This window comes from Polyodon spathula, chromosome 2 (genome assembly GCF_017654505.1).
Source record: "Polyodon spathula isolate WHYD16114869_AA chromosome 2, ASM1765450v1, whole genome shotgun sequence".
Classification (NCBI taxonomy): Eukaryota; Metazoa; Chordata; class Actinopteri; order Acipenseriformes; family Polyodontidae; genus Polyodon; species Polyodon spathula.
In genome coordinates, this window is record NC_054535.1 from 57,917,294 (window position 1) to 57,930,069 (window position 12,776).

The following is a 12,776-nucleotide window of genomic DNA, read 5'->3' on the forward strand; positions in this document are numbered from 1 at the left end:
CGGTAGTCCTGAGACCCAGGGCAAAGAATACTGTACTGTCTACATACTTTTATAAGTAAAATATGACATTTAAAAACATATATTCTAGGGGGTAGTGTCTAGGCTATGATTCTAAAACTGGGTGTCGGTATCTCGTGACGTGTTGCAGAAAAGAAAACTACCCAAGCAGACTTTTCAAGTTTTATGGTCAGTCAATTGCAGTGAATATTTTGAAGATGTTGTGTTATGAAAGTCCATCTAATAAGGAATAATACACATTTTTAATGTTCAAAATCTACGTGTAGTATAGCTGTATTTTCTATGATATATAAGGGGACCCAATTAGAAACCGTTTGAGAAACTGTTCTAAGGGTTATTTTTGGGGTTTTATTCTGCTTTGGCTTTCAGCAAGCATTGTCTAAGATCCATGGGGAAATATGTAAATGATAATCACTTCTGTAGTAGAAATGTGTTCAGTTTTACTACTGACATCACATGACTCATGTGTTAATGTTAATTAACCTTCTGCCAGCATGCTGGAGTCACTTTGGACAGCCTTGTGGAACTGTGATCTTGTTGGATTCTTTAGTCCCTAGAATATCTAGCTGGGATATGAGTAGTGCTGTCATTTTGGAAATTATTAGTCTCTGTCCAGTTTTCTGTCATTACATTTGTCATTTTATGTGCCCTTTGTCAAGCAATCAGAAAGCATTAACATTGTTGTGGGTTATCCTAAGTCCTTCTATGAATTCATCACAGCATGTTGTAAGGATTAGGCAAAACTGAGCAATCAGAAAGGCAGAAAATTAAGCATTGGTTGAAATAGTAAAATGAAACAAAAATAATAATAAATAATTATAATTATATATATATATATATATATATATATATATATATATATATATATATAACACACACACACACACACACACAACAATATTCAGTCAATTTGTTGGCTATCTCTACAAGACTAAACATGCAGACAAGTTGCAGCCTTTATGCACCTGCATCATTTATAAATTAAGATTTCCATTACACGAGAGTAGATGTTAAATCTCTCTCGCCAAGATAAGCACCAGCTAAGACGTAGCTTTACAGTAAACTAATGTGATCCATATATGTCTCCACCCATTTGCATTTCCTTCCATATAATGATGTAGATATCCTTCTGTCTGGTGTTAATGGCTGAAGTGTAATGCTGGCTCCAGGGATCAGCTTATTTTGCCTCCCTGGCACATCAGCACACACAACGGCTGCGATGCTTGCTCCGGGGATCAACCACAGTGCGGCCTCCCCAGCGCATCAGCATGACAACTGTCTGGATTGAGCTAAGCAGGGTACATCTCTGGGGTCTTCAAGTGGGCACCTTCCATCCTGAGTGTTTCGTCGACTAGCCCACGACACCTCAAGAGGGCTCGACGGTGATTCTGGCGTCCCAGCATCACCACTCTCCGTCCCCCACTTAACTCAGCCCAGCTTACTTACCTGTACATCAGCGTTTCTTTCTTTCTATTGTGCTTGAGATCCCCAGCCAGAATCTTTCCGTCTCAACCACAGCCAGTTGCTGCTCCTCTCTGCTGCTTCAGATAAGTTCTTCACTGTGCGACGCAACTCTTGGCCACTGAATCCGACGTCTCTGAGAAACCGGGTTGTAGAGTGTGCCACAAATCCTCGACAACCCACCTCCACTGGGTAAACACGGACTCTCCATCCTCGCTCTTCTGCTTCAGCAGCTAGTTGAGCATACCGCAGTTTCTTCCTCATGGCACTGTTAACTCTACCAGGTGAACAAGGCGTGCTGATCCAGACCACAAGACAACATCTGGTCGAAGGTTAGTGGTGGCAATCTCAGGTGGAAAAATAAGCCGTTGACCAACATCTGCCAGCATTTTCTAGTCTCTAGCAGCTTCTAGTTGTCCTGGGCGAGTATTGGTTTTAACACTTTTTCTTGGTGGTTGCTCTCCTGGGCGGGGGAATGTTGTCTTTTGTGTGTAATGTTTTGATGGAACAGGTGGCAACTTATTGGTCAGGTTACGCTTGTTTTCCATTGCTAAGGCCAAACATCGCAGCACCTGGTCGTGGTGCCAAGTAAACTGGCAAAAGTAAATGTGCCTTTATGTTGCAGGTGATGAACACAAAGGACATGAGGGATCCTCTCCTACCCAGAGGTTTAGGTTCTGTGGTGATGGGAGAACATCATATGTTGACCTGATGAGGAAACTGATCCTGCTCTGTTCCACTGACCATAGGTCTTGCCAGCCAATCTTGCGTTGTTCCACACTCTCCCATCTCATCCATTCTCCCTGCTTGGCCTGGGAAATGGCCTTTATACACCTCATCCTCTCCTCCTGCTTTTGCACCTCGTTGACTACCAGCTTCCTCCTTTGAGCTGGGGCTGCCTTGTGCCATGTAGGAGGAGCTGAAATGAGACCAAGACCCCCTCTTCCATGCTGAACTTGCCCCATGATATCACCAATTCGAAGGGCAGCCTTTGCATCTTCCACAGCTTTCTTTGCCGCCCACTTTCTTCCAGTTTTCAACACAGGTGCTGCTTCCCTTACGCATTTGTCGCGTGACTCTACTAATGTCATTTCCAGTCTGACCTTGGCGCACTTAAACTCCTCGGTTAGAGCGGAGACTGGTAGCTGCAGTATTCCTTTACCATAAAGTCCCACTCTGCTGAGGCAGCGTGGAACTCCCAACCATTTCCTGATGTATGAACTAATTAAAGCTTCCAGCTTCTCTACTGTTGTCAAAGAAACCTCGTACACAGTCAGTGGCCACAGCAACCTCGTCAGTAGACCACACTGAAAGCACCAGAGTTTTAGTTTGCCTGGTAGAGCGCAGCTGTCTATGCTCTTCAACCCTTCCACTGCTTGTTGTCTAACTTCTCCCACACGAACTATGTCCTTTAGATCCCCGTCGTACCATCTCCCAAGACTTTTCACTGGCTTCTCAGACACTGTTGGTATTGCCTCACCATTAATGTAGAACCTTTTATCTACTACTTTACCTTTAATTATAGAGATGCTCCTTGATTTAGTGGGCTTGAATTGCATTCGTGCCCATTCAATGTTATTGGTTAATTTGCCCAATAACCGATTAGTGCAGGCTGCTGTTGTAGTCATGGTTGTCATGTCATCCATGTATGCTCGAATTGGTGGTAGTCGCATTCCAGAAGCCAAGCGCTCTCCTCCTACTACCCATTTTGATGCCCTAATGATTACTTCCATTGCCATGGTAAAAGCCAGTGGAGAAATGGTGCATCCTGCCATTATTCCAACCTCTAGGCATTGCCATGTAGTGCTGAATTCTGAAGTTGAAAAAGAAAATTGCAAATCTCCAAAGTAGGCTTTCACTAAATTTGTTATTGTCATCGGTACACTGAAAAAATCAAATGCTGCCCAAAGAAGTTCATGTGGCACTGAGCCATATGCATTAGCCAAATCCAGGAATGTCACATGGAGCTCCTTCCTCTCCTTTTTAGCTGATTGAATTTGTCGCCAGATCACATTGATGTGTTCTAAGCATCCTGGGAAACCTGGAATGCCCGCTTTTTGTATTGAAGTGTCAATGAAGCAGTTCTTTAATAGGTAAGTTGACAATCTCTGAGCAATAATGCTGAAGAAAATCTTGCCTTCTACGTTTAATAGGGAAATAGGACGAAACTGACTGATGCTTGTAGAATCTTTTTCTTTAGGTATAAAGACTCCACCTGCTCTGCGCCATGCTCTTGGTACAACCTGTTTTTCCCATGCCACTTTCATCAATTTCCGCAGAATTTGTAGAACTCCTGAAGCACTCTTGTACACTCTGTACGGAACTCCATTAGGCCCTGGTGATGATGAAGCCCTTGCTTTTTTCACAGCTTGCTCTACTTCTTTCCACTTAGGTGCACAGTCCTCCATTTGGTATTCTGGTGGATTGATAGGTGGGATGTCTGAAGGAATTGACATAGGCTCCTGCCTTTTTGAATATGTGTGTGTTTCCTCCAAATATCTCTCCAGACCAACCTTAGATGCTTTTAGTGTGCCATTCTTTTCAACTGTTCCACTTAACCTTTCCAATGCAAAGCAGAGATCTGTATTTACTGTGTCCCTTGCAGTTTTTTCACAAGCTCTTGGCCATTAAACTCCAGGCTTGTGCCCGTTGAGGTTCTTTTCTCTCTTATGCTGGTTTGTCTGACCGGGTTCACAAGGATCATTAGGTTCATCACTAACTGTGTCCATGCAAGTCCTCCTCACGTCTATGACAGGGGTGCTGATATCCTGCGAACTGTGGTTTGCTTCCTGTCGCTGGATTTCATTCGACTGATTTGACTGACTTCGTAAGTACTGATCAATGTGAGGCCCTTGCCCCTGACCGTTGTCGCCTTGCTCCAGCCGCAGACACAAACCCGGAGTTCCATGTCTTTGCTAACTGCAGATCTTGAACTAGGCTTTTGTGAAGTACTGTCCATACTCATATCCTTTTCCATTCCTAAGTTGTTAACCGTGTTGTCCAACGATGAGTCATCTTCCGCCCCCTCTCTCACAGACTCTAGGGGTATTTTTCTCTTTAATTTCTTAGAAGCCTTGGGCGGGTGTCTCCAGCGTCCTGTAAACACAGAGCTGGATACTGCCGACAAGGGTAGCTAACCCTTGCCATCCCCAATGGGGTCTCTTTCCTCCTGTCAGCTGTCTCTCCAGGCTTTCCCTTATTTTCAGCTCCACTATTCACAGCAGTCACTGGACGTATCCAGATCTTCATGATTTCCATTACTCGAGATTAGATGTTAAAACTTCATGCTGATTTGAACTCAGCTCTCGCCAAGATAAGCACCAACTAAGAGGTAGCTTTACAGGTAACTAATGTGATCCATATGTGTCTCCATCCATTTGCATTTCCTTCCATATAATGATGTAGATATCCTTCTTTCTGGTATTAATGGCTGAAGTGTAATGCTGGCTCCAGGGATCAGCTTATTTGCCTCCCTGGTGCATCAGCACACACAACGGCTGTGATGCTGGCTCCGGGGATCAACCACAGTGCGGCCTCCCCAGCGCATCAGCATGACAACCGTCTGGATTGAACCACCAAACAAGGCCCACAGTTTTCTCAGTTTGAGCCACATTTTCATGTGTATTTAAATCGAGGGTCAACGTGATCAGATGTTCTCAGAACATTTATAAAGTAACGCATGTATCACATTTACATATGAAAATAAAGATGCAACTGTTAATTGATGTAGTGGAATAGTTATACACATTTACACTGCAGACTATGAAAAGAAGCCCCGATACAAAATAAATAAGCTATTTGCGTAAACTACACCCCAAACAATGGACACGATTTTACATGCGAGGGGTTTTCTCCCCAGGGCACATGTTGATGAACTGACACACTTTCTAGTACAGGAGCAGAAAAAAAGTTCCAGACCGATATGGTATATACTTAAAATGCTTCTTGTAGACTGTTACAGCTGTACAATATTATAATAGCAAAAAAGTATAATAATTGTTTACTTTTTTTATGAGTTTGTGCTTATTGAGTGTCTGTTTGCATATTGAGACAGGTATGTATTGTGTACACATTGTACAAGACGGATATTATTGCACAACTGCCAAATGAGGGTACCTTCAATTCACATCCTAATTGAATTCTTGACAGTATATTCTCAAAATATGTTTCACTCACTTTATAATAGATCATATTATGCTATACTGGAATTTGAAATCATTTATTATGCGATTCCAGCTATTTACCAACAGCAAGAAAAAAAAGAACACAGCACAAAGCTGCTTGTCTACCTGTTCATGCAAACTTAAAAGCAAGAACCCCCTGAAACCACTGTGTTTAGCGTTTTTAAAACTACACTGGTTCACAGTGTCACCTAGTGGCTGCAAAATATACAATGAAATGCAACTGTACAGTGATGCTTATGCTTAGTCATTTGGATGGCCCTTAAATACAATTTATAAGACATACTGATTATTTTTGTGCATGTCTGATGCCACAGTATATCTTGTCAGACTCACGAAACGTTATCCACAGCTATTTTAGTGCTTAAAGTTGTTAAATGCAAGATCACACTACATTTTCTGTATGAAGGGAAACATCACACAAATACAGCAAGATTAAACCATGTTTGTCAGGGTGCTTGTAGTTCAAGCCACAAGTTATTTTTTGTTATCAATTTGTTTCTCAAATAACAGAATAAAACAAAATCATATGTACTGTATCATGTAGACTTGTATATAGTACATCTGAATTTGAAAGGTTTTGTTCTTTTTAATATGCTGATTTAACAAAATGATACACCTGATAATAAGTACACTAACTGTGAATATAACTGTCTTGTTTATAAATACATTTTTTGTTGTCTGCATTTGAAAGCTTGTAGCCAGAAGCTAGACATTTTGTAAATAAATCAATTAATATATAAATACAAATATTTATTATAGTAAGGCAGTAAAAATCCAAAATACAGACCTTAATGACTCATATTTAATAGTTTAATTTAATTATATATATATATATATATATATCATATATATATTATATATATATATATATATATATATTATATATATATATTATTTTATAAAAAAAAAAAACAAAAAAAACATTTGCATAACAGTACAAGTCTATATGGTATGTAGTTCAAGAGATCTTGTTGTCACCACAATTACCTTGAAAAGGCTAGATAGATGTCCATCAGATTTTCATGTAAAATTTGATATTAATCTTTGATTTTGGTGAAGATTGTATCAAATGATCAACCATCTTTGCACCCTTTGCTTCTGGTGAGGACTCTTGACTTTTTTAATTTTACACACTCAGGGATGAACTTCAATGTTTTCTCTGATCTGGTGGGTTCAGCACTTTCAAAAAACATGAAAAGGTATTGATCCTTTAGAATTACGAACAGGATTATTATGTTTTTTCAGCAAGAAAATTATTAATTTTGCACATTGTTAGACCTTAGAATAAACCACATTCGTACCATTGAAAATACAGTCATTTTATGTTTACTGTTCAAACAAGGTATATAAATCAAAGAAAACAGAAGGAATGAATTGGACAGTAAATTACTGGCAGTGCTAATTGGTCAGTGTCTGAATCAGTTATCTGTTTCATTGTATATTAATAATCCTTAAATTCACTAAAATAGCTTAACAGTTCAGTACAGAAAAGCTGTTATTATGGTTTGGTGATTTCATATTATATTTGTACTCTCCCACAGTTGCTCTTGCTTGCAGTCTGAGTCCATACCGGGATGTCATTCGCATGGAGAGACGTTTGAGGTCCTCTTCAGAAAGCACTGCTGGAAGCGCCAGGCTACACTTGAATTTAAGAGATGTGCATACTGGAGAGATCAGTAGCCTTCAGAAACAGAAAGCTAATTCTTCATCTTCCAAATTGGATAGCCTGGTAAGTGATGCAACATCTGAGTTTGTTTAGAATTTTCTTCTGTCAAAAAAAAAAAAAAAAGTCCAATTAACTTCTAAACAACTTCTCTGGCAAATTTAGTAGCTACTCCTTAACTTGAGAAAGTGGCTATTGATTACCTTTTGTCAGATCTACATTTTATCGTAATAATTTATTTTCTTACTGTTCATTTGAAGAAAAAATATTATTGTTAAAGGTAGTTTCCTCAATAAACATCTGTTTGAACATTACTGAAGATAGGCATTTGGTCACTCTATTTGGTACCCCCATGGCAGAGAAATAGGCTATTTATAGTGTCATGCTGCTAAGGTCAGACCAGGTTGGTCTGCTTTGGCCCTGGGTTTAGGTGGGTTTACAACTTAGGCTAAGGATTCCTGACTATCTTATGAAGATACAAAAGGAAGGTTTCTGCAACGTTCCCCTGGACATGACAGTAATTGCAAGCATAAGGTAAACTATTATGTTATTTTGGTATTAAAACAAGACTAATGGATTTGAAGAGCTGATACTGTTTTTCAATTAACTGTGATGTGCAACTACTAGCTTTCAAGACATAACATCTCTCTTCGTGTATGTGGAAATGTGAAGAAATAGGTGTTATTGTTTATATTTGCATATCTAATGAGTTCAGATTTTGTTTCTCTGTAAATCATAGTTAATCCAATAAACAGTATAATATTTATTTGGATATTACCTTAACGGAGCATTTAAAAAAAAAAAAAATACAATAGTAAGTTTTACTACTTATTATAACGATCTGCCAAAAGGTGTTTCATTTAAAATTGTACCGGTAGCCTATTAGATTATAAAATATTGTTGACAGTAATTTAAAGCACAGTATATTGCACTGAGGTTGGAGCTAAACATACATTTAAAACATGCATGCATGCTCACTATAAGGCAATAGTGTTTGTTTGTTTTTTTACTTAAGGGTATGCACTTTGATGTGCATGTTCATTGAATTAGAGGACACTACATACTTCCTGACTTTGAAATAAATCCCACAACCCATGTTTAATCTCATGGGAAAAGAGCAAGATTATTTTTTTTTTAATTTATTAGCTCTGGGTTACATATACAGTACCTTTTATCCGACTTTAGATTTATGTCAGAATTATAAAACTGACCACACTTTGACTCAAGCACTGGTGTCGCTCCCCCATAAATCCCAACTGCTCCTTGTTGTCTGACCTTCATACCCCATTTAAACTAAAACATTTAAACCATTCATCCTGACCTTTAGGAAAGTTCACAATCATGTAATCTCTGTGAAATACTTTGATACCAAAATAACCCAAGCAAGCATCTTTAACCAGTGCTCAAAAGGATTACAACTGTTTGAATAAGTTCTTATAATTATGTTATATTAGATGAGTAGTATCTGTAACAGAATGAAAGGAACTTGGTTCGTTATTGTGTTGAACAAGGATTCCCAAAGTCCAGCCCGGCAATCCCTTTAATGCAGACCGCACTGTCTCTCCAATTGACCCTTTATATGTTGCCTGCAATTAACTGAGCAGCTGCCAAGCACTTAATTTACAGGAGCCTTTACAGCAGAGATGCTCAAAGCGGTTTATTGATCTTAAGAAGCATGCAGGCAGGCAGGAGAGCAGGATTATGTAGAAACTCACATAATAATATAGGAATGAACACTAATGACAGGCTGACGCAATGGTTTCTACATGTATGCCAGTTTGAGAAATTGAACTCTGCTACACAAGCAAACACAGCAGTGAGGAAAAAAACAAAAAGTGCAAGAAGAGTTCCCTTTTTTGCTTCTCACCATCAGGTAGGTAGATACAACTAACCTCTCCAGTTGAGTCTTTGTAAAAGAAGTCAGCTTGCCACTTCCCAGAATCAGTAACTCAGCTTCTGAGAACTGAGCAAACGCTGCACAACTGCGTGCAGTTTTAAAAAAACATTCTTTCTTTATTCAACAGCCTACATCTATCGCTCACCGATTGTAGGCAGCTTTCTAACCTACAGCATCAGCTGTTTGTGTTTTTTTCCTCTGCTCTTGCAGCTAAAAAAAAAAAAAAAAGCCAATAACAGAGAGAGAAAGAGAGTTGCTTCTTCCACCGGGAGCCAGTGCTGCCGTACCCGCTGTCGAGTCGATGCCGCTGTGTACTTTACCCTCCCACTCGGCGTGTGTGGCCCAAAAAAAAATAATTGTTTACTCTACCCTTCAGCTGTGTGTGTGTGTCATTTTTTGTAAAAAACATTAAAAAATAAATAAATCGTTAGATCTTTTTTTTTCTCCTTTTGTGTATAGGGCTGTAGCCTTGTTCCATGCTGCTGTAAGCTTTCTGCTGCCCCAGTTGTGTTTCTACTCATACTGGCTTATACTGTCTCCACACCCATGCAAGCTGTGACTGCATGCTTTCCAGACTAGATACTGGCCCAGCAACCTCGGTGCTTACAGCCCTGGTGCTTGGTGCCTTCAGTGCCCTTGGTACCTTCAGTGCTTCACCACCCTCGGTGTCTTGATGCCTCAGAGCATCAGTGCTTCGACACCCTTGGTGCTCTAGAGCCTTGGCCACCCTTGGAATCAGTGCTTCGACACCCTCAGTGCTCCAGAGCCTTAATGCCTCAGTGCTTCGGCGCCCTCAGTGCTTAATCGCTCCCTGCATTGATCCCCATAGCTGTCTCAGAGCCTCGGTGTTCGGTGCATATACACCCCCCTGAATCGATACCCTGGGTGTTTCGGTGCCTCAGGTACCATCCATGTTTCGACACCCTTGGTGCTTGAGAGCCTCGGTTCTTCATTGTTTTCGCTGGACAGATGCCCTGTGCATCGATAATTTCAGTGCCTCGTTGCTTAACCCCTCGGCCCCTTCCAGGACCTTGATGCATCAGCATCATGGGCAGCTTCATCAGCCAGCTCAGCTGAGCCCTCTGTAGCGTTGGGAGCTACACCCTCCCCCTTTTTCACCTGCCTTCCACAACGTCGCAGGGTATTCCATGCACACAGGTTCCTGCCCACTGAGCCCGTAGCCGCTCACAGTCTCCCTCTTGGAGCAGTAAGCGAACCAGGCACAGCAGGCAGGCGAAGGAAATCTCAGACCTAAAGAACCAAGTGGCCCAGGTCCTTGAGTATCTGGTCAGGCAGCATCTCTGCCCAATGCGCCTGCTCAGCTCCGTCCCCAGCATCTGCCTAGGTACCGTCCCCACCCTCACTGGCTTCAACGATGTCTCAGACCGAGATGAGGCGCTGCTTGTTGCAGACTCTGGGTTGGTGTGTAGACAGACAGTATGCTGTGTTTTCATGTGGTTACGTACTCTGTGTGAGTGAGTGTTTGTGAAAGGGAGATCGTGCCTAACTGCATTTTTTTGAGGATGCAACATCGTGGATAATTGTATGACATGGTTTATTTAGATTTCCAGTTTTGACAAAGTCCTGAAAAAAAGATTAATTCTCAAACTGAACGTAGGGATGGAAACACATGTGTGGGAGTGTGAAAACAAAGAAAGTGATTTAGAGCATTTTTCCAGATCTCAGTTTTAAAAAGTTTATTTAACCAGATACATGGCAAATGACATTTAATATAGAGAAAATTTAAGGTATTTTGCATTTTTCCTGATTTCCGTTTTAAAAATAACCTATTTTGGATTTCCGTATAAAATTAAACACACACAAACACTTGATTACATAATCAAAACAAAATGCCTAATATGTGGGAAAGTTACACAAGGAGGCAAGGCGGCTTTGTGAACGGGTGGGTGACTGGTGGGCCCCGTCAGAAGTTTGTGCCCAGGGCCCCGGATTTAGTAAATCCACCTCTGGGTGAAGGAGACTCTCAGGAGAGGATCGAATGTAAGTGTTGACTATATTGGAAATGGGTACTAGGCAAGATGATGTGATGACTGATTTCCTCCAGCAACACCAAATCAATCGTTTGACATAGCCTTCTATGTCACCTGACCTAGACATTGCAGAACACCTCTAGGTTACCCTGGGTAGGTGTCTGTGAGCCCAACCTTATGCCTTCAGCAACATCCAGGTTGACCTTGTTCTTGCAGGAGGAATCGAATGGCATCCCCCAGGAAGACATTGGCAAGCTTATCAGAAGTATGTGTCGACTGACTGCTTGAATCTCTTCAAGAAGGGGTTCAACACACTATTAACTGATGTGGGGAAATTATGCAACCCTCCACTTACATATCGGCTGTTATTCTTATCGAGATGCATTGCAAAGTGCAGGTGAAATATTCCTTTCAATGAATTCACTTCAAAACATTATGGAGCTTAACAGGTTGCTGTATCGAAACCAAAAATTACCAACATTCAAAATAAGAGAGGGCTTGTATCTCTGCGGTATTTGCTTATCATTTTTGACTGCATATTGTTTCGCAAGGTTCTGGTAAGGCTCCTGCAACATTTGTTGAAGAGATATCTAAACCTCAAGCCACCTTGTATGTGTACTTCTTATTTGGTCAAAAAAGCTTGCCAGGATTATATCTCAGTAGTTTTCTGTTAAAAAATAATTGTTGGTATGGCCTTTTTAAATACTTGAAAGGTGTTGACAATAATGGGATCTAGTATGTTGTTGATATGCAACAAACTTTCGAGTTTCTAAGCTTCATGAAAACCAAACTTATAAACTATGTGACACAAGATTACTGTCAACTACAGTGGCAGCTGTAACATGCCAGGTCCCAGCATTTCGTGTCTCTGTTTTCCAGTGCTTTGTGTAGTTCCTCAAGCAACTGCAAGATCACATAATAAATAAAGGGTGAGGTTTACATATATGTGTGTTACATATAAAATGTGTTCTCTTTCTTATTTTTATTTATGTATAAATGTACTGTTTTTGTGTAAGCATTAGAACTTACCACTAGATGTCAGCAGAGGACTAGAAATAAGCTGATGTTTTGTTTACAGAACAGAAGTAGGCCTTAATCACAATTTAAACACACACACACACACAAAAAAAACATTTTATAACTCTTCTTATCTATGATTAAACTGCGCTTTATTTGAGGGTAAGAGCTAACAATTCCAAAAAGGATGGGAAATTGTCAAGTAAGACCGCCACTGCACCCTTACCTGCCCCATGTTCTGACAAGGCTGTCCAGCACACACTGCTTAACTGGTACAGTAGGTGGGTTCACTTCTGACAACATGTGTAGTCACCAGCGGGCAGGGGAGATGAGGTATGTTGTCATAGAATTACAGTGCCGTGAAAAAGTATTTGCCCCCTGTCTGATTTTCTGCATTTTTGCACATTTTTTACATTGAATTTGGTCAGATCTTTTTGAGGGTTGTAGTAGTATATAGAGGGAGTCTGAGATAAAAAAAATGACCCCAAAGTTTGGTACTTCTTGTATTTCTTTGGTGTGCAAGGTAATCAAACATGCACCTTTAG

The 12,776-nt window shown here is 40.5% G+C and overlaps 1 protein-coding gene across 1 annotated transcript in view; it reads left to right on the plus strand.

Annotated features, from left to right (window-relative positions):
• LOC121298774 (serine-rich coiled-coil domain-containing protein 1-like) overlaps positions 1 to 12,776 on the plus strand; it is a 115,478-nt gene that overhangs the window by 41,150 nt on the left and 61,552 nt on the right. Inside the window, exon 3 of the mRNA XM_041225985.1 lies at positions 7,205 to 7,392. Coding sequence (XP_041081919.1) covers positions 7,205 to 7,392 — 188 coding nt within the window. The remainder of the gene's footprint in view (positions 1 to 7,204; positions 7,393 to 12,776) is intronic.